The 23,063-nt window shown below is 47.7% G+C and overlaps 1 protein-coding gene across 1 annotated transcript; it reads right to left on the bottom strand.

Annotated features, from left to right (window-relative positions):
* Nucleotides 1-15,704: 15,704 nt before the first annotated feature.
* LOC123412987 (two-component response regulator ORR22-like) lies at nucleotides 15,705-20,967 on the bottom strand. Its single transcript, XM_045105934.1, has 6 exons — nucleotides 20,114-20,967; nucleotides 19,250-19,402; nucleotides 18,742-19,143; nucleotides 18,557-18,633; nucleotides 16,505-17,596; nucleotides 15,705-16,337 (listed from the first exon to the last, which is right to left on the bottom strand). Exons 1-6 carry the CDS (start codon nucleotides 20,259-20,261, stop codon nucleotides 16,302-16,304), a joined length of 1,908 nt encoding a protein of 635 aa, XP_044961869.1. The 5' UTR covers nucleotides 20,262-20,967; the 3' UTR covers nucleotides 15,705-16,301.
* Between the last annotated feature and the right edge of the window lie 2,096 nt (nucleotides 20,968-23,063).

The following is a 23,063-nucleotide window of genomic DNA, read 5'->3' as shown; positions in this document are numbered from 1 at the left end:
TTCTTCTGGCTGCAGGCTAACGAAATGGCCAAAGCTATGGTCGATCGATGCGAAGGCTGTCTGTTCTACTCCAACAAGTCCCACAAGCCAACATCTGCACTAAAGACAATCCCACTTGTGTGGCCGTTTGCAGTTTGGGGATTAGACACAGTCGGACCATTCAAGACAGGCCAAGGAGGCTACACACATCTGTTGGTGGCAGTCGACAAGTTTACAAAGTGGATAGAAGCCAAGCCCATCAAGAAACTCGACGCCTCCACAGCCGTGAAGTTTGTCAGAGACATCATCTCCAGATTCGGGGTGCCTCACAGCATAATCACGGACAATGGGACAAACTTCAACTCGGACAGATTCAAGGGTTTCTGCGCGAGTCAAGGTATCCGAGTGGATTTTGCTTCCGTAGCACATCCGCAATCCAATGGACAAGCTGAGCGTGCAAATGGACTTATCCTTCAAGGTTTGAAGCCTCGACTCTTGCGAGAGATAGGACATGCTACTGGTGCATGGGTAATCGAGTTACCTTCAGTACTTTGGGGCCTCCGCACCACTCCGAACAGATCAACAGGGCGTTCACCGTTCTTCCTCGTCTATGGAGCAGAAGCGGTCCTTCCGAGTGACCTGCTTCACAATGCCCCGCGAGTCGAACTCTTCTCCGAAGCCGAAGCAGAACAAGCAAGGCAAGATGGGGTCGATCTTCTAGAGGAGGAGCGCGAGATGGCACTTACTCGCTCAACAATCTATCAGCAAGATCTGCGACGTTTTCATGCACGACATGTCAGAAGCCGCACGTTCCAGGCTGGCGATTTGGTGCTCCGAGTGGATCAACAAAGACCACACAAGTTGGCTCCGGCCTGGGAAGGTCCTTTCATCATTTCAAAGGTGCTGAACAACGGGTCATACAGACTCTACAACATTCAGAAGGAGACCGACGAACCCCGCGCGTGAAACGGAGACCTCCTCAAGCGTTTCTGTACGTGATCGCCGATTGAAGCAGTGTAACGAACAAGTTTTGGAGAAATAATATACAGCAGTTTTAATTTCTTTTGCAGATTCAGAGTTCTTCCGTGGTTGCAGACTACGTTTTTAAAAAAAAGAGAAAAAAATACTTAGCTGCGATCATGCATCCCTAAGTATTAACTTCCTTCGAGTGTGCACTTCACGTCGCACTCGGGGACTTAGCTGCGATCCTGCATCGCCTAAGTATTAACTTCCTTCGAGTGTGCACTTCACGTCGCACTCAGGGACTTAGCTGCGATCCTGCATCGCCTAAGTATTCACTTCCTTCGAGTGTGCACTTTACGTTACACTCGGGGACTTAGCTACGATCCTGCATCGCCTAAGTATTAACCTCCTCCGAGTGTGCACTTCACGTCGCACTCGGGGACTTAGCTGCGATCCTGCATCGCCTAAGTATTAACTTCCTTCGAGTGTGCACTTCACGTCGCACTCGGGGACTTAGCTGCGATCCTGCATCGCCTAAGTATTAACTTCCTCCGAGTGTGCACTTCACGTCGCACTCGGGGACTTAGCTGCGATCCTGCATCGCCTAAGTATTAACTTCTTCCGAGTGTGCACTTTACGTTACACTCGGGGACTTAGCTGCGATACTGCATCGCCTAAGTATTAACTTCCTCCGAGTGTGCACTTCACGTCGCACTCGGGGACTTAGCTGCGATCCTGCATCGCCTAAGTATTAACTTCCTTCGAGTGTGCACTTCACGTCGCACTCGGGGACTTAGCTGCGATCCTGCATCGCCTAAGTATTAACCTCCTCCGAGTGTGCACTTCATGTCGCACTCGGGGACTTAGCTGCGATCCTGCATCGCCTAAGTATTAACTTCCTTCGAGTGTGCACTTCACGTCGCACTCGGGGACTTAGCTGCGATCCTGCATCGCCTAAGTATTAACCTCTTTCGAGTGTGCACTTCACGTCGCACTCAGGGACTTAGCTGCGATCCTGCATCGCCTAAGTATTCACTTCCTCCGAGTGTGCACTTTACGACACACTCGGGGGCTTAGCTGCGATCCTGCATCACCTAAGTATTAACTTCTCCGAGTGTGCACTTTGCGTCGCACTCGGGGACTCAGCTGCGATCATGGATCGCCTAAGTATTAATTCCTCCGAGTGTGCACTTTACGTTGCACTCGGGGACTTAGCTACGATCATGCATCGCCTAAGTATTAATTCCTCCGAGTGTGCACTTCACGTCACACTCGAGGAGTTAGCTGCGATCCTGCATCGCCTAAGCACTAATCGCTCCTCCGAATGTGCACTATACGTCGCACTCGCAGACTTAGCTGCGATCCCGATTCGCCTAAGTAATACCTTCCTCCGAGTGTACCCTATATGTTCCACTCGGAGTCTGCGTTCTGATCAAGTCCTAATATTCTACGAGTACACGTTAAGTGTTCAACTCCAAAAAGCATTCAAGCAAAAGAATAAGTGTTTTCGTTGTGACTCCAGCAGTCTACAAACAATAACAGACTCAGTGCGGATAAAGCTTACCCGCACCGATTTAAAAGTATGACGGCCAACAGAAGTGGCCAGAATATCTTACAAGCAAACACTCGGCATACCGAGGATAAAGTTCGATCAGCGTCAGCTGGGCCAGCGTCAGGACTAGAGGACTCCACAAAAGTGTCCAAGTCAATTCCATCAGCAATGCGGTGGTAGTCTCGAGGAACGTCTCCATGAAGTCTTCGAATTGAAGTTTCTTCGTGTTGGCGACTTTCAATGCTTTCAGCTTATCTTCCCGCACCTCCTTGCAATGGACTCGGACCAACAACAGCGCAATATCAGCACCGCACCGCACTGCCGATTTCTTCCAAGATTGCACTTGGTTCAGCACCTCCTCCAGTCGGCTCGTTAGGGTCTCCATCTCCTCCCGCGACTCGTCTTCCGGCCAAAGTTCCTTGTTAATTCGGTCGACGGCTTCTCTCAGTCGACCGATGAAAGGACCTACTTTGCTAGCACGGATTTGGGCTCGAAGCGGATCCCGATTGGCGTCCTCACCGAGTGGAACTTTGTCCTTAATAGACTGTTCCACAGCTGCCGTTTCTGCTTCAGGGTCTCCGCAAAAGTCTGCCACCAACAAGCAAGCAGACAATGAAAACCGAATGTCGGACACACGATAAAGCCACTCAACAAAGCATAAGACTTACTAGCCAGACAAGTCATCGTTTGCTCAGCCCAGTCGGTGACATACTTCTCTTGAGCTATGCACCTTCTGTTCAGGGCGCCCATCTGATTATGCAGATCGGTCCTATGTTTCCTCATCATCTACGTCTCCGCCGTCAATACCCTGTTTGCCTCCCGAGCTTCTTCCAAGGACTTTTCTCGCGCCTCCAGAGCGTCCTTCATACCAGCCATGGCAAGCATTGAAGCTTCCAGTTCACCAGCATATTGATTCCTCTCCGCTCTGAGGGCTTCATAAGAAGTTCCCATTTCCCAAGTTTTCTACAAAACGAAACAAAGGGTTATCAGCAACTTTCTCAATACACACTACGTTCTTCATACCCCTGCCGACGCAAGCAGTCGACAGCGGTCTCGGGGACTACACCCAATGGGTTCACTAAGAGTGACCCCACTGGCATGCACCTCAAGCAGGTCTGCCCTATTGAGGTGCACGTTTTCACCTAGCCTCCGAGGCTAAAGCTACTCCACCTGTCTGTAGTTTACTCTAGGGAACTCTTCCGCAAGAGTGCCCCGACTGCAGTAAGTACTTGCATTCAGAAATCTTGTCTACGGACACGACAAAAATAAATACCAAATATATAAAGACAACTGTCGGTGCAAGCACTCGACAGAAGTCTCGGGGACTACACCCACTGGGTTCACTCGGAGTGAACCCATTGCAAACAACAGACTATGACAACACCCAGTGGGTTACAGAAGAAAAGTAAGTACTTACTAGGGTACTTACTCGGATGTCATCGCGCAGCTCCAAGCTCCGCTGATATAAAGCAGCAACGGAGTCATAAACCCTCTTGGCCTCTCCGGCCATCAGCTCCGCCCGAACCATGGTCCCCTTGACCGCCCCCACCTGCTCCTCCGGGACACACCGAATGTTGAATTCAGCGTGCGACGAACCGGGAATCGGGGGGAGATCCTGGTTCATCCCAAGGTTCGCCCCCGTAGGTTCCTCACCCGTCAGCGCCGGTTCAGTCGGCGGAGGCGCTTCGTTTGGTAGAGCGTCGGTGGCGGGGGCGGCGGCAGGAGAAGCAGCCTCAGGGACAGGCTCTTCGACGGGCTCCGCGGTCGGGTCAGCTCTCCCCCCTGACAAGCCGAATAACACAGTGCTTCAGAAGAAGAAAGAGATGGCGCGGTCTGCAGGAATAAAATTCCCGACTCTCCCACAACGTACATGGCTGTGCTGAAACGACATTGTCCGCGTCCATGGGGTCGTCCCCTTGGCAAGCCGGCGAGGTCGCAGAAGTGGCAACCCTGTCGAATGAAGACCATTTCACTTGTAAAACAAGAGTTCACTCGGTCAACAGAAAGGGCCGAAAACTAGATTCGCTTACGTGGAGGTGACGGGGATGGTCACCCTCATCCGCGGTAGAGCCTTCCGAGGTTTGGACCCGCTCGATTTGGGCGCCTTGGAGGACTGGCCCGCAGGTTCAGCGGTTGCGTCCCTGGCTCTTTTGGTACCTCGAACACTCGGTGCAGCCGGGGAAGCAGGCGGGACACTCGGTGACACAGGGGGAACTGAAGGGACAGCAGACTCTTGCCGACGCCTATTCCGATGCTCTGGCCGCGGAGGCGGCGAGTTTGGCTCTTCCTCTTTTTCCTCTTCCTCGCTGTTTCCCTCCTCCGACTCTCCACTGTCGAAGATGTATTCGTCGCTCTCCACGCTTCCCTCCCGGCTGCCTTCTTCATCTTCCTCCTCCAGTTTCCCGCTCGAGACGGGGGAGAACCAGTTGGTCCACGCCTGCAGTCGGAAACGTTAAGCATCACGCGGAGATATAAATGAGTTGCTGAAATCAAGGTAGTTCAACGCGCTCGGCTAATGCTACTCACCTGATTCGGTGGAGGGTTGTCCGCACCATAAGGCGCCACTCGGCGGGCCCCCTTTGGATTCTCACAGGGACCCATGATTTGGAGCACCTTTGAGGTCACCTTCTCCTCGAGAATGCCCTCCACATTGGTCCGAGTGGAGTCTTCAGGTCCTGCGTAGTGCCACATAGCATGGTGGCGAGCTTGCAGGGGTTGGATTCGCCGACCGATGAAGACTTCCAGCAAGTCCATCCCAGTGACCCCCCTCCTGACAACATCCGCGAGTGCCTCAACCAAAGGCTGGATGTCTTTCTTCTCCGCTTTCGAGAGACCGAGTTGCTTGGGTGGAGCGGGACGGTCTAGACTGAATGGAGGCAACCCAGTCGACGCGTTTGGGCAGGCTATGTCCTGACAGTAGAACCACGTCGACTGCCAGTTCCTAACCGACTCACTCAACTGCAGAGCAGGGTAAATACTCCGATTCTTCTTCTGAAACCCTAAACCCCCATAGAGCTGGAGGAGATGCGTCTTGTCATCCGATTGACTAAGACGTTTTATGGTTTGGGAGCGGACGGAAAAGATGTGTTTGAACAAACCCCAATGGGGAGGACAACCAATAAAACATTCACATAAAACGACGAAGGCAGAAAGGTGGGCGATGGCATTTGGAGGGAAGTGATGGAGTTGAGCACCAAAATGATTCATGATGCCCTTGAACAAAGGGTGGGGGCAGAGAGAAACCTCGGTGAACGTGGCTGAGGAGCAAGACGCGCTCCCCCTCCCGCGGCGCCGGCTCAATCTCGTCGTCCGCCGGCAACCTCCAAGATTTATGCACGAGCTGGCCGTGCTCAACCAGCTCCAACAGGTCCCCCTCCGTCACTGTGGAGGGGAGAAAGTCCCCCTGGATCCATCCCGCTGGCAATGGCCGCTGCCGCCGCTGAGCAGCCGCCGCCTTGCCCTTCTTCTTCCTTGCCTCCATCTTGCTGGTCTGGCCCTTGGTCATGGCGGCGATGGAGAGCTTCCGAGAAGGATGGGAAGAGAAAGGCGTATGAGCACAAGAGGTGGTGAGGAAGACGGAGCAAGCAAGAGCAGAGGATTCGGCGAGCGTAACCGAAGGGTCTCGTCGGCCGGAGTTAAATAGAACACCGACTGAGTCGCTGGCGAGCGGGCCCGAAATCTTATCCGCCCAACCAGCCGCGGCGATATCGGTGGAAGAGTTGAAGGCGCGAGGATCGAGGAGTCAGGCATTACTCGAGCGCGCTGACATCGCCCCCGCTAAGCGCGCGGAACCCGAAATTTGAGATCCCAGAAAATCCGCCGCTGTCAGTTGACCGGTCGTGTCAAAAGATGCCGCGAAGGCACTCGGTTCCCGACAGTCCGTTCTACAGAACACATTCACTCGGATCATCGGCCAAGAGAGATAGAATGGATAGAGGCAAACAACGCCTAAGCCGAACCTAGTCCAGTCGGATCTGAGCATCGAGCACTGCTTTGACGTTTCAACCCCAATCCATTCGGGGACTAATGATGGGGTCATAGTCCTAGGGTAGGGTCATAGGCCTGTCCTACAGGTCCTACCCAAGGACTACCCCACGCAAGGGACGGGACCTTAAGTATGCCCGACTGTATTAAGGTGCCCCCATCATCCAGTCGGTAACAGGCCCAAAATTATCCAGTCGGAGATTAAGACTCGGAGGACACCGGACCTACCGACTGGATACACTCGGTTCGTCATAACCTCCCTGGAGGGAAACTGCCGTACGTTTCCGGGTGCATTAACTAGCATTTATAGCATACGTTACCTGTAACGCATGCATTCAATCGCCACTACTCCACCCTGGAATCAGAACCGTTGTGGAGGGCAGCGCACTCTATATAAGCCGCCCTCCCCCACTGGTAAAAGGGTTAGAAAAACATTGTACTCCATATTACACTCGGTAACCAGCTCCAAGAGCACTGAGACGTAGGGCTATTACCTCCACCATAGAGGGGCCTGAACTCATACAACCTCGCCGTAGCTAGGACTCTGCCCATCTCATTCGTACCCTACACATCTACTGTCAGGCTTATACCCATGACAGATGAAGAGTTGCACTAAATGACACTTGTCAATCTATCTCGAAGCAGCCAACTAGCTAGTGGTTGTGGGGGTGTATTTTTATAGTCAGGGTGTAGCCCAACAATAAAAGACATAAATGCCCCTAATGATATGACCGTTGTAAGGACAAGATCCTTTGCATAGCTAGCGCTAAGCACATCAATGGTCAAAATTTTGAACTCTCAAATTCCTTAGGGCTATCAATTTCCTCATTATAGGCAATTCGCACTGGCAAAATCCTAACTCCTCAGCGAGACCAATTTCCTCAAAGACTAGAAGAACTTCATCTCTGTCACCGAAGAATTTGACTGAGGTGTAAGAGATTTCCAAAGGCTTCACTCGAAGGATTGGGTATGTGTAGGCTTTGAGATGAGCTATCACACCCTGTTTTTCCTACCACTTTATTTGTAATGCAAAATTCTGAGCTTGTTAAAACTTTTTCAAAACTAATGTTGTGAGTGCCATGTTTATTATTGAATGACTTGTGTGATGATCATGTGATGATAAAACCCCATTTCACAATATTGAATTATTTTCAAAACCTTCTTCTTGTTTCTGATCCTGGTAAAACCCTACTTTGAGTTGCACAACTTGCCCTTGATGGCAAGGTTGGTCTCTAACCAAAGTTGGTGATCTGATTTTAACTTATTTTAGTATCCCAAAACCACAAAAATAATTATTTTTAGAATTGTTTTCCTAATTTATTTGCATGTCTATTTCTGAGGCCAAAATTGGTATTCCTACATGGAAAAATACTTTTCTGCCTTAGAAAAATCTGATTAAATTTGGAGATGATGAGAATGACATATATTTTCTATACATAGGATTTTAAACCCCTGTTATTATTTTTATTATTATTTGAGTAAAACCCTGAAAACCATTTTTGTCCGTTTTGACCTTTTGAAATATTTCCAAAGGAAATATTCTCAATAAAATCCTAGAAAATTCCAGTGGTATCCCTAAGCCATATTTGGTGTCCACATAAATTTTCACCTTGATCCAAGGTGATTAAGGACCCCAAATAACCCTAAAACCCCTTCTGTCCAGATTGAAGTTAGAACAACTCTACATAGCAAAGTTTGTCCAATGATGCTGAAACTTTGCAGGAGTGCCTAACACCTCAAATGAGGGTTCCACACCAAAAATAGGATTTTTGGGACTTAGTTTACCCACACTCTCTTTGGAAGGGACAGATCTGGTCATATAGAGGCGTTTTTAAGTTTACAAAGCTAAACTTGTCCAATGGAGCTCAAACTTGGTGAAACCCCATGTTTTAGCACCAAACCCAAACATGTTAAGTTGCAGCACGAGTGGTGGGGTGCAACCCCCTTAAACCAGTGTCGAGCACCTTCTGCAGATGGAGAAAAGCCATCTTAGCCACAGCTAAACCCAACCCCTTTGCTCCAAACTCATAGATTAGGTGGCTAGTATCTATATCTAACCCCAATCAACTGGCCCCTCACTGGTTCAAAGTGGAAAGGCCAAAAACCCCAATTTAGGCTTCAGTTCTAGGCTGACAGCACCAGTATTTCTTGTCTCCCTTGACCATCCGAAGTTCCCACGAGACCCAAACGGCTAGCCACACTCCTAGCGAGTGCCAAGACATGCTAGACACGTTCAAAGTGCCTCAGAGCGCACCAGCATGTCGTGGCATGCCAAAACTGCGCTCTGGGCGTGCTACAGGAAGCCACCGAGGTGGGGGCGACGCTCTCGGCCAGTTCCAGCCTCCCCCGAGGTGTCCAACCTCTTCCCCGACAACCCCTTTGCGTCGAGCAACCCTCAGGGCCCCTCCTCTCCCACGCTAGAGCTTGTGCGACGCGTGCCCGCGCGCACCAGAACTGGCCAAGGTTGCGCGGCCATGGATGCTCGATTTCCCTCTCTCTCCCTCTGTCGCAGATGGTTCTGGCAGTCCAAAACAACGTCCTGAGACCGTGGTTTCGACCCCAACTCCTTCCTGCACACCCATGCGCGCCACGGTAAGTCACCGGCGCTCCCAAATCAGCTCACCGTCACGGGCCTATTTATAGCCCTCCCCCTCGCTCATGCACCCCTCAGATAGCTTCACCACGACCACTAGCACCTCCCTAGCCACCCCAGCAAGCTAGCAGAGCCCCAGTGCTCGAGATCGACCGAGGCCCCTCCGCCTCGGAGCTCCGGTCGATCTCCGGCTACACGATGGCTCCTGCGCCCCTCGACCCACCAATCTGATCCCCTCAACCACAGGAAGCTTTCCCCCAACTCGCCCGAGCATTTCCGTGCCCCTAGCTACCACCTCGACCACCTCCCGAAACTCCTCCGCCGCTACCTTCTCGTCGCCGGCATAACCCTGCCTCTCCAACGTTGTTCCGACCACCAGCAGGTAGGCGACATCATGGCGAACCCATTCCTATCCTCGTTGGGGCTTGAGAACGTCAGCAGCCTCGTCGGCGTGCTCCTCCTCCTCTCTGGCCAGAGGTAGGAGACGACCCAACAGGTGTGCCCCACCTGTCGGTGGCCCAGCCTCCTCCCCCGCGCTGCTCGCAGCCGCTGACCGCAGGGCCCCGCCCGTCAGGTTCAAACCTGACGGCGCGCGTGCCTGGGCAGGCTGTCGGCTAGCCATGGGCCAGCTCAGTTGCAAGCTGAGCCAGGCCAGGCTTAGCCCATTTTTCTTTATTTTTAAAAACCAGATTTCAAAGATTTTTATAACAATATTTAACCATTGTAAAAATATAATGTTTCCACTATTATTCTACTAAAAATGTGTAGTATTTAATATGATGATTGGTTGAATTTTTCAAACAACTATTTTGTTTGCAATATTAAAAAGGAATAAATTGGAATAGTGTTGCTTTTGTTTGGTTAATTTTTAAAATGTTCCTTCATGAAAAACAGAGACAAATATTTTTCAAAATATAACATAGATTTATCAGTAATAAAGAACATTTTTAAAATAACTTTGTGATCTGTTTCTGAGTGAACAATTTCTTATTTATTCTTTTATCGACGATAGAAAATCCGTGTCACGAGGGAATCGGAGCGGAAGACCTCGAAGACCTCGATACCTATTTGACCAAGGCAAGGAGCCCTTTGACCATGACTGAGCATATGTTATATTGCATGTGAAGATACCAAGTATTTCTGTTGCATACGATCATAAGTGCCGGTAAATCATTTGATATGATGTTACCGGTGGCTCCTCTGGAGCACATGCATTTGGCTTGATCCTGCCCCTTTTGAGGATCACGCTATTATCATGTTGACAAGTAATACTAGAGTAAATAGCACGAGCATGTTGTTGGTATAAATAAAAGAGTTTATGAAAACCCCGTCGGGTGCCACTAATGCCCGAGGGTGATGACGAGTTAGGTGGCCACTTTTGGTGAAGTGGTGCACCGGGTATTTTGAGTGAGTATGGTTTCGAAAATGGGATTAGATTTATGATGCGTCGACCGTCCCAACCTGTGATAGCCTGGCTTATTCGGGATGATAGACTACTCATATCAATAAGGAATTCCTTCTTTTCCGGGAGCCCATTCGAACAGAACTCCCAGGTTAAGCGTGCTTGGCTTGGAGTAGTTCTAGGATGGGTAGCCGACCGGGAAGTTGGTCCCGGGTGTGCATGAGTGAGGACAAAGTGCACATAAAATACTAGTATTGATATGTGGGGCCAGTCTAGATCCCGCCAGGAGTAACAACCACCGGCGGGTGTGTCCGGGGCGTTACAAGTTTGGTATCAGAGCCGACCCTCGCGGTTACACGGATGTTTGCGGACAGGTATGCGGTCATGTTGTTGATGCCGTTTGTGACCCGTCGTGGCACACAACATGACAGATGTACTGGACTAGATGCACACACGTTTGTGCCAAGAGGGAACGCTCTTGTGGCCCGACGAGGACGTCGGTTCCTCTGAGTGGTGGTGTATGTGATAGTCTCGCTTATTAGGGATGATAGACTACTCATATCAATAAAAAATTCCTTCTTTTCCGGGAGCCCATTCGAACAGAACTCCCAGGTTAAGCGTGCTTGGCTTGGAGTAGTTCTAGGATGGGTGACTGACCGGGAAGTTGGTCCCGGGTGCGCATGAGTGACGACAAAGTGCACAGAAAAGACTAGTATTGATATGTGGGGCCAGTCTAGATCCCGTCAGGAGTAACGACCGTCGGTGGGTGTGTCCGGGGCGTTACACAACCTTACCAGTACGACCACATTACCCCTTATGGAATGGGTGACCGACCAGGAAGTTGGTCCCGGGTGAGCATGAGTGAGGACAAAGTGCACAGAAAAGACTAGTATTGATATGTGGGGCCAGTCTAGATCCCGCCAGGAATAACGACCGTCGGCGGGTGTGTCCGGGGCGTTACACAACCTTACCAGTACGACCACGTTACCCCTTATGGGACGGGGCTATGTTGATTACTCTGGTCGGTGCTAGCAAAGAGCCACATTACTAGTGGCGGGAGCGATGTGTGGTCACTCTCGTGATGGGGTCGTACCAGGTAGGACGACTATGCCATTTTTATGAGTTCCAGGCACACCGTTGGTCGCATGGTTGATACTGTCCAGAGTCGGTGCTCGTAACACGTACAACATGTGGGCTGGGTACCAATCGAGTGGACCTCTTTGTCTATTATCGTCAGGGAAAAGGCATTGATCGGGTACTTACCTCGGGTATGTAATATACCACGAGTCATGGATGACACGGAAGTTTCCCGGATCTCGTGGATCCAGCGTACTACCTCTACAGAGTGTAAAACTATTCGAATAGCCGTATCCACGGTCAAGGACAGTTGGGTGGTGCTGCTTAAACTACGTCCAGTTGTTTCCGCATAAACCAAATGTGTGTGAGTGATGATAAAAAGGTGTTGTTATGGAAGTAATGATATGACCAAGTATGTGACTTGGCATATAGGATGAGCCCGGATGGCTCAGCCCTCGACAGATATATTGATATCTGTAACCTGTTCTTCAAGAGTAATTCTTTAACTTGATGCATATTCATGATCATTCCACCATGATGAGTTCCACTAAAGATGCATATTATTGTTATTCTTCACTTTCATTGTTCATGTCATGGGCTTTTTGCGAATACATTCCAAGTACTGATTGGCTTGCCACTGGTTATGTTATTGACCAGACATGGAAGGACCGAAGTTTGGATATGAGTACGTCTTTGGAGACGGCCCTGCGAACTAGGAGGCTTCCGATTCAGAATGCCTGTCGGTGTAGGCTTGATGGCATGGGCACCCGCTTAGCCCTATGTTTTCCGCAATTAGTTTATCAGTATGATTTGGCCTTAGGCCCAACCTTGTGAACTTGACCATTCGGTCATGTGATGTAATAATTCGGTACTCGGATGTAAGACTCTATTATTTCAGTATATGTGTGTTCGGTGAGCATTGATCTCTGGGATCACTGAGCACGATCATTCGGCAATCTCGACTTGTAAGTCTGGGACCCCACATGAGCATCACTTGGAAATTTTCCTTAGTATTACCACGGCTCCCTTTAACAATGTGGCGTTTCCTACGACTCAAAAAGAGAAAAATAAACAAAGTAAACAAAAGTTTTCAAGCCTCATAGTCCTCGCATCAATATCTTCAAGGTCACACCAATTTCTTCATTTTCAAAGTCTTCCAGAAAAGCACCAAAGTCTTCAGTTGAAGACATATATTTTTAGGGGTCGACTTCCGTCAGATAACCAAACTCCTCGGGTACTTATAGGACCTATGTACACTCAAAAATGCATTAGTCCCTTAACCAATAAGTTTTCAATACACCAAAATCACGAAGGGGCGCTAGATGCACTTACAATCATCTATCTTGTTTAGTTGTACATATGACACTTGTGTGTATGATTATTAGTTATATGTTAATTAGGACAACCCAAAATGCGATTAATTATATCTTTGAGGAAGATTGAAAAGTCGTCTTGGAGCTAGGACCACATCATGGGCATTACAAGATAACACTTTCACGTGAAGCAATAGCATTATCAAATTCTCTGCGGTTTAAGCATGGTGGAAGAAATTATTCGTGAGCAGAGCTAATATGTTGGGCAAGAAGATAATCATTCTCAATCTAAAGATCAACATGAGACACTCTCAGTTGTTCAAGCTCTTGCTTCCTCTTTAGGAAATAGTGAGCCATTCATGATTAGTTGAGAGAGCATCATGGCGACTCAAGAGTTTTGCATACTTTGAATGAAGAATTCCAAATTCATTAGTAAAAGTTTGATTTAGTTCCATTTCCTCGACCAACGGATCATCACTCTTATCAATTTTTTTATCTTTTCCATAGCAAATTGTTCGTGAGTGGAGATTTTAGCAAGTGTTGAACAACTCAGTTTCGGTTCATTATTTTTCAGATTCATCACTTGTATCAAAGTAGGAGCATGAGAAGATACCTTGGCGCCTTATTCAACTGTTGGATACTGGGTTGTTGTGGTTGGATACTGGGTTGGATTATGTCGGGCAAACCTCATGATGTTTTTGTTGTGGCGGTGGGGGATTGTTGCTTGCGGTACTAGGTTCTAACCACTTTTGGTGTGTTGTCTATGGATGTCTAGGATGTCATTAGGGAAGTTTGTTTCCGTCTGTTCGGGTGAGGGTCATGTTGCTGAGTTCATCCGGTTTGGTGTTACCTTGGTTAGCATGTCAATATTTGGTTCTCATCCGATATCATGGTCATTGTTGTTTATGATCAGATTTCATGTGTCGTTCTCGGATGCCCAGGACATAGACGTGCCACGTGGGGGTGAGAGGAATGTTGGGAGTCACATGATCGGGTAAGAAGTCAAAGGGGGCCCCATGGTCAATGCAAGCGGTAGTAGAGGGACAATCAAGAATTGCCAGTAAATACAAACACAATACGAACATAATGACTTGTAGGAAATTCACAAAAAATATATTTCAAAGAGTTCACCTAAATTATGAGTTGCATTTATTATTTCGCCCTTCGTGGATCATTCCTAAAATGTGTTGTTCATAAGTTTCTTGACTTTTTCACCCCAATTGGTCTTTGCGCCAAGGGCACAATGGGCCATCCAATAATTATAATTTAGGCATGCATGTTATATGGAACTCTGCATATATGATGATTAAGTCACTTAAACCATACAAAGATGCTTTCGTGGGATTTGTTAATGGAAATTATGAAACACAACTAATCACTACTAAAAATTGGCATGTTGCTCAAGTATTTACTATGTTTTCGGAGATGTTTTATGGTGCAACGATTTCTTTGGCTAGGGTTTATTATCCCACATCTCCATTAGTGATACATAATATTTTAGAGATTGTTACACATCTGAAAGGATATAGAAATGATCAAATTTTACATGAAGTTGTTGCACACATGAAAGTTAAACATTGAAAGAAATTTCTATGTTGTATGCATTTGTATTTATTTTGGATCCTTGGGCTAAACTTGACGGGCTAGGTAATGCTCTCGATGTACTAGTTGTGTTTGTAAGTGTAGATGTTTCTTCTTATATTACCAATGTTAGTGATAAGCTTTCTGAAGTTTACACTAAGTATGAATAAAAGTATGCCAAAGTTTGGATGCAACCACCTCCACGAGCAACAATTGTAGGAAAAAAGAAAGGAGCATCGAGCTAGGTATTTGATTCTTCCTCCTATGCCTCGAGCTCTTCAACAGGGGAGACAACTCCTATTCTTCTAGGTGATCGGAAGGTAGCGAAGTATCTCAACAACAACAAAATCAGCTTTACTGATGGTGAAGATGATGCTTTCAACATAGTATAGTGGTGGGATCACCACAAGCTTACATATCTGGTGATTTCCATATTAACACGAGATGTGTTATTAATGCGCATCGCAATGGCATAATCGGAGTCTGTATTCAATCTACCTGGAAGAATACTTGAGTAGAGAAGAATCAGTCTCACCATGAATTATGATGAAAACGCTAATGACCGTGAAAGAAGGGGAACTACCATAATAAGAGGCCAACACACCACTCGTAACAAATAACTGCAATCCACGTTGCAAAATCTTGCCATGCACAACAATAAAATGGAAACATTGTTGTAGTCTTTGTAAAAAAATATCCTTTTGTAATTTTGAGTGTGACTTTCTGATCTTTTTCTTTCCCGGGGATGAAAGATTTAACGAAACAACTACTAATAAAGCTCAAGTCTATCTTGTATGACACTTTGCCTCATTTTCTATTTTTCTGTAATTTTTCCATATTTGTTTTGATTTTTTTAAGTAACTGAGCTAGAAATGGTCCATAAGGGATAAATGTGTCATGTGCTGGCCTGGCAGCTAAAATTCATGTTTTGACTCTTTTAGAAAAGTTGATCAAGATCTGACCCTTGTTTGTAAAAGTTGAATTTGGCCCTTTTTCTTCTGTTGGGGTCCATGGCAATACGGTATAGCTGCCTACTGTCAAGATCCATGATGATAAACAACTTGATCATGTCAGCGTGCAGCGTATCCCTATCGTCACATGTGCTAGCATGTGCAACCCTACCGTCAAGATGCCCGACGGTAGAGTACGTAAACGCATTGTGTTTGGAACTTTTTTTTACGGTAAAATGTACAACTCTACCATTAGGGACTTTGACGGTAGGTTGTTATACCCTATCGACATGGTCCGACACTAGGAAAATGATCAGATGTTAATTTTTTTTGTAAATTAGGATCAAATCTCAATCAACTTGCCTAAAAGATCAAAACACGAAATTTAGCCTCTGCTGGGCCAGGTTTGGTCAGTACTCTTTTGACAGCCCAGCATCTCCACAGCACACTTACATACAACAAATGTTCACCTTAAAAAAAGAGACATACAACAAATCACTCCTCAAACCAGCCTTAGAAAGTTAGAATATGCTCACGTGGATGCTTGTACAGGACAGTCTTCTCCTCGAGCTCAGCCCGGGCGGCGCTCACCAGCAGCCACACCTCGTAGATCTCCTCGACGGCGCTTTCAAAGAGGTCGACAGTGGTGTGAACGCCCGTGACGTGGGCGGGCGCCATCCTTCCGGTGGTGATCGCCTCTTTGGCCGGTGGTGATCGTGAAGGTGTTCCATCCTTCCGCGGGCTTTCACCCGACCGCTCCGATGAGATATTTGGTGTGGTCGTTGGCTCCGAAGGCGATCATCTTCCTGGGGCATACCCTGTAGGCTAGGCTCTCTTTGCAGGCCGGATATCGCTTGCTCGGTCTGCGGAGATTGCCGAATGAAGCAACTGACTGGGAAAGAGGTAGCTAGAGGGGGAGTATCGTCATGACATGTGGGTTCTCCTGCGTTGAAATCAGAAAATGAGTTACACCATTGAGATTCTAGGATCATACTAGGTTACTGGTCTTAGTTCAGTGCAAATGATTTGAAAGGAAATATGGACTATCAGAAATATTGAAATTTTTAGCGGAAAAGGCGACGAAAGTGATTGCATAATTGGGGTTCTTACCACTTTTATTATGGAATTGAGAAGGTCATCAAAGTTGCAGCTGCTAGAATTGAGCCCACCCTGCAGCTTTGGAGTTCCCAAATCATCCATATTGGTCTGTTCAGGCACAATGGCACCACCATCATAGCTAAAACCTCCATTGTCCAGGCATTGGTCTTGTCTCAATCCACCCATTCTATGCCTAGAGTTGCTTCCAGACCCAAACTGCAGGTATTTTGAATGTCTCTCAGTTTCATGAGGAGGGAGCAGCATTGTACTACCAGAAGAACTTGCTCCACATTTGATATTATTGGCTGCTATGAGGCTCTCAGAAGGACAAACACTGACAGTCATTCTTTCTGAAAATATCCCCTCTTGGTCCATCACTTGTTCACGAGCCATAAAGCCAGTGTCAGCATCATCGAACGGGATGTGCAACGGTAACTTGTCGACAGAAAACCCATCACTGATTGAAAGATCACCCTGCTGGGACATACTAGAATCCCGTAAATCGGCGGAAACTCCGACAGACCTTTCAAGCAGCCCTGGACTCACAGCTTGTATTCCTATTGATGGATGGGCTCCAACTTTGATATGTGGAGTGCACTCCAAAAGATCTTCCAGTGGCAGTGAACTGCCTGTAACTCTTTGGAGTGTGCCAAACATAGTGTTAGCGAGAGCACCCCCGGAAAAGATAGAGCACAGGTCATTGGGTTCTTGATGGATCCATTTCTGCTGGAGCTGGGGCGGCCCAAGCGACGAGGCGGTCAAGCCTTGCATTAGATCTGTCTGTTGGTTGCCTTGTAAGCTCACAATGTTCAATTTGTTTGTATCGCCGGCGCAATGACCAATTGCACCATTGCTGCTAGCACACTGAATTGCCTTAGAAGCAGCGAAGTTCTGAAGCTCAAATGCTGTTGCACCAGCACCAATCAGCAGTCCATGCGGATTGAAAGATGGAAGTGCAGCAGAAGGGGCAAAGGGTTGATGGTAGCTATGAAGCCCTTCAAATGCTCCCATGTGCAAGAAGGGGTCTCTACCTCCAAAGGCAGCAGCAATGCTGGCTTGCTGTGATGCCACGGCACTTAGCCGTCTGAGGTATAGCCTGTACTTCTGCATGGCACATATAAAGTGAACTTATTAGACATGGAGGAAATTATGTAATCGACAAATCGCAATTGCATTGTCATCAGATTTCTCAAACGTGAGATTCCTGGTTTGGCATGGACATTCTCGATGAACTGGTAATGTAGACTTGTTAATAACTTTTCTATTTTTTCAATCCATTGACATGCAAAGCTTTTGCATTTTCTCTAAAAATATACTATCAGCAAAAAGGTGTACAACGCGGTTTGCATATGTAGCTTTGGACGTGTCAAAAAAATAAATACATGTAGCTTTGTAATCTGGAGAGGGTGGTGTCAGTATCTTCCTTCTAACAGTTTTATAAAGTGAAACAATGTAGGAAATATACTACATTCAGCTCAGCAGTACATACCAAAATACCACATTAAACTTGTACAGCAGTACTACCTAAATGCTCTACATTAAAGTTGTACAGCAGTACATACCAAAATACAATATTAAACTTGTACAGCAGCACTACCTAAATGCTCTACATTAAACTTGTACATCAGCACATACTAATTTGAGCATTTCATACCTGTGTAATTAGATCTAATCTACTAGTCAACATGGTTGGGGGAATAATATGAGCAAGCAGCTATTTGTATTAGATATCTCCTTCTTAAGGTTTTCTGAAAGATTCAGTAAAACTGAACTAAATGTTTCTTTGTTTCCAAACCAGCTGAACATACTCAACTTGTACAAATAGACTCTGCATAAGAATATTGGCCCTCTTAATTGGACCCTGCATAAGACTATTGTTTTTCAAAAAATCTGTGCTCAAATGTTGGCCCTCTTAATTGGACACAGGAAAACAAGGCCAGTTTGCAGACAATTTGACCAAAAGTTCTGCAGAGGTTTTTCCTTCTACACACCACTTGCTCATGAATGGAAAAGATAACACTCGAATAGCTAAAGGTGACGATGGAAGTAAATGCTGCGCCGTACCTGAAGATGACTCGCTACATTTTCCCTGGTGAGCTTCCCCACGTTCATAAGCTCGAGTATTCTTTTAGGTACAGCTTCTGCGACAAAAAATAAGAGAGAAAGGACACAAGCATAAATGGGTTTCCTGCAGCCTGCAACAACATTTAACAGAAAGCAAAAGGCAACGCGGTAAGGTGTTTTCTTACTGTCGATCCCGAGCTGGTTGACGGCAGCGACGAACTTCCGGTGCAGCTCAATTGACCACACCACCCTTGGCTTCCTCGATGCCGCGGCATCGTCGTTTTCCTCGCCTTCGTCTTCCTCTTCGCTGTGCAGCTCTTTCCTCTTCTTGCTGGGCCTCCCATTCTGGTCAGACGACCGGTCACAGGTCGCCTGGCCGAGCCGGTGGTACGAGTCGGCGCTCGGTGGCTTACTGATCTCCTTGCAGAAATCAAGATTGTTCGGTTCACGGTTACTGAATTTCCTTCTAACTACGTGTTGCCACACGTTCCGGAGCTCTTCGATCCGAACGGGTTTTAGAAGATAGTCGCAGGCACCATGAGTTATCCCCTTAAGCACAGATCTAGTTTCCCCGTTCACCGATAGCACTGCATGAGTTGAATGGTATTCCATTAGCATCCATCCATATTTTAACACATGGGACAGCATTGCTCGACAACAAGTACCATCATTATAAAGGAACTCGTGACTTACTGATGACGGGGAGGTCCATTTCAAGCCCCACGAGCTCGAGGAGCTTGAAGCCGTCCATGTCGGGCATGTGGACGTCACTGATCACCAGATCAAACATGTCCTTGTTCTCCCTTAACAGCCTCAGTGCAGTAGCAGCTTGGTTGGTGGTTGTTACTGTTAAAGAAACAACATGTGCACTTATATCAGCTTACAAAATTGTTGAAACTTGAAAGCAGAGGATGGATAACGACTAACATATATGTCGCATCGCATTGCGAGGGTGTTAAACCATTTGTAAAATATATGTCTGTAAATATGCATTTCAGATCATTTTTTTTTTTTAGAAAAGGAGGTCGAGCCCCGGCCTCTGCATCGAGTGATGCATACGGCCATATATTATTAACCAAAAAAAGTCTCCACCGAGTACAAAATGTCTGAAGCAAAAAGGGAAAAGAAGAAAAGAACGATACAAGGCATTACTCATGCCCAAGCCGGAGATGGCAAACAAAAAAATAGATGACTAAACACCTATCCTATTAACATGACGCCATCCAAACCGGTTGAAGATACCCTGTGCTACCATCTCCCATCGGACACACCCAGTACCCATAGGTTCTGCATTTCAGATCATGGCAGATTGTTTTATACTCTGCATGTGACAACTGACAACTCTTGCAGCTTCAGAAGCATTTAAGCAATAGAAATCACCAGTGTACTATACAGTACAATGCAAATATCAGAGCAAACTCTCTGGAACAGCATAAGCAACATCAGATGACTGATAAGTGAAACTACAAGTAACTAGCTGCAGGTGATAATTTGACTTAGAACAGAATGAAGTTTCTTAAAAGAAATACACACAATGAAGTGCAAGCAGGCTCTGACCATGATACTGGCAGCGTCGGAGGAGGACCTCCAGAACCCTGAGGCACACGGGGTCATCGTCGACGGCGAGGACCCGCATACCGACGGGGAACTGATCCCTCTCCATCAATCCCTTCCTGGCCTCCATCATCATGCCGTCCAAAAGCATCCCGATTTGCACCAATTCAGACTTTCAGAGCAACTGAACAACGCACTAGCCACTAGCAACTGGTACTTGGAAGCACCTCCCACCTAACCCTAAACAAAAGAAGAAGGAAAAAACTCCCAACTGACCCAATCCCCAGCAAGAACTGGGCACAACAGAACTTTCGTCGAGTGCTCGACACCAACACCACCTGAACACAACAGAAGGAAAAGCAAGCTAGGGCCTCAAACAACCTAGAACATACTGTAAATTACTCCGGGAAGAAGAGAGGTAAAAACTGCAGGTGGATCTTGATTTTTGGCGCGCCGGTGGAGAGGGAGACGAGACGAGGCGGGGGGAGAAGGCGTTCAGGAAGGAACCCGCCGCAGCGCCTCCACCATTATTGAGGCCGGGAAAGCAAAAGGCCAAAGGAGAGCAAGGACACAAAACAGATAGGAAAAAATAAAGGCAGAGACAGACAGTGACACTCCGGATGACCAAGCGAGCGAGCGAGCGAGCAAGCAAGCTCCCAGGCAGCTCAGCTCAGCCACACCAAGCAACCGAGGCAGGCAAAGGGAGAAGATGACGAAGAAGAAGCCAAGCCACCGCAGCAGCAACAGCAGCAGCAGCAGCGCGCTTGGTGAGATGGGAGTGGTGTTGTTTCGTGAGGTGGAAGGGGCAGCGGGCAAGCGAGCGAGCAGTGCAGAGCGAGATGGCGATGGAAAGCAAAGTTTTGGACTACTGGTGGCTGGTTTTATAGGGGTCCGTCACTCGGTCTCGGAGCGGGCGTGGTGACAACTGACAAGCCTTGCTGCGTTTGCAAATGATGCAAGGCTGCAGGAGCCCGTGGGACCCACATAGGGCACAATCGTCCAATGGTATGGCAGTTGGGGGGAGCTCTCCTTGCTCTGGTTATCTTCCCATTCCTGGTGATTTCTACCACCAGGCACATGGTTTTTTCTTTTACATTTACTGCATGGTGAGTTGAAAGCAAAAAATGCAGAATGGGTGGATTTTTTGTCTAAAAAGATCACTAGCCGAATGCTATTGTTAAAAAAGACCACACGCGGTATGAAATGCAAGAAAAGACCCCTATTTTTCGTGGCGACAGGCGCGCCAGGTGACGTGTGGCACCTGCCGCCACCCGGCGGGGCGGCTCGGCCCCGCCGCCACCCGGCGAGGCGGCCGGCCGGGCAGGTGGCACCTGCCGCCAGCACTCCAGGCGGCCGACGGGATGCTGTGCATGGCCAGCCAGCGCTTGAGGCATGGCAGCCAGCTCTTGAGGCATGCATGTACGAGAGCATGGGCAGCCTGCCGCCTGGAGTGGTGGCGGCAGGTGCCACCTGCCCGGCCGGCCGCCTCGGTCCGTGGCGGTAGGTGCCACGCGTCACCTGGCGCGCCTGCCGCCATGAAAAATGGGGGTCTTTTTCGCATTTCATACCGCATGTGGTCTTTTTTGACAATAATATTCGGCTAGTGGTCTTTTGGGACAAAAATTCGAATGGGTGATGAGATAGAGTATGCTACTGTTGAATGGTCATAAGAAAAAGGCATGAATGTTCGAATCAATTTCTTATTTACTTTGTGGATTGTTTGTACTGTACCATTGATATGTCGAGATGGTGTTCTCTGTTCCTGGGTGCTATTTTGGGCTCAACACAGTATGGTGCTGCACTTTGTCTGCCTAAAAACGTCAAACTAATCATGTTGGTTGTTAGGTCAAAGCACTTTCTTGATTTCGTGCAGTGGAGAATCCAGCCCAGCAGGCCGCCCTGGGCCCGTTTGAATAGAGCTATAGTATACAAAGAAATTGGGTCTCATGCCCCAGGCCCGACCCCCCCCCCCCCCCCCCCCCCCCGCGCCTGGGGCATAGATCCGCCGCTGATTTCGTGGGTTGCACACAACATAATATTACTCCCTCCGTCCTAAAATTACAGTATTAAGGGCCTGTTCGGTAGCTCACCAACTCCTGAAAATCCTGAAATCCAGCTTCCTGTTTAGTATGCCAGCTTTTCAAATGAAAGCTAGCGATCAGAAAACCATTCGGTGCGCCAGCTCCAGTTTTCTCTTGCAACACATGGGCTGACAGCCTTTTTCAGTTGATTTTGGCCTATTGGGAGTTGAGGACAAGCCAAACTTGGCCCAAGTTGGAACTGGCTGGCCCATTAAGCTCGTTTCTGGCCTTGTAGTGAGGGAATAGAGTAGCTCCGGTCTTTTCTTCGCTTGACGAAACGTTTTCTTTCACTTCGCGGTGGCAGCTCGCCATAAATAGTTCGAACTCCAACTCTTGCGATTTCTGGGATCGACGAAACATCAGCTCCCAGTTTTTGTACGTGGATGCTGGTTCGATCCGGGAAGCCAGCTTCCTGGCGCCGGGCCGTTCGGGCCAGCTCCGCTCGCGGATACGCGAAAGCTGGGAGCTGGCGAGCTACCGAACAGGCCCTAACTTTATACTAGCTCTAGTATAAAGTTATACTAAACTCAAGACAATTATTTTGGAACGGAGGGAGTATACTATAAATGCCTCAAGGTTCAATTATTATTATGATTATTATTATTTTCTAGGAAAACTTTTGATTTATTCAGCAACAGTCAATTCAGACTATTCCGTATCAAGAACACCAGAAATAACATAGATTCCATCCAGGTCCATACACCACTTAACGACGACTACAAAAATCGGAGCGAGTTGAAGAGGTGATCCTTTGTCCCACACCGCAGCCGGACAATCCTTGTTATAGTAGACAGTCATGAATTATCGTGTTAAGGCCCCCCATAAGACCATCCCATCAGAACAACAACCGTCGCTGATGAAGAGAAGTTTTG

This window comes from Hordeum vulgare, chromosome 7H (assembly GCF_904849725.1).
Source record: "Hordeum vulgare subsp. vulgare chromosome 7H, MorexV3_pseudomolecules_assembly, whole genome shotgun sequence".
NCBI lineage: Eukaryota > Viridiplantae > Streptophyta > Magnoliopsida > Poales > Poaceae > Hordeum > Hordeum vulgare.
The sequence above is the reverse complement of the archived record's forward strand: the minus strand, read 5'-3'. Positions and strand labels throughout refer to the sequence as shown.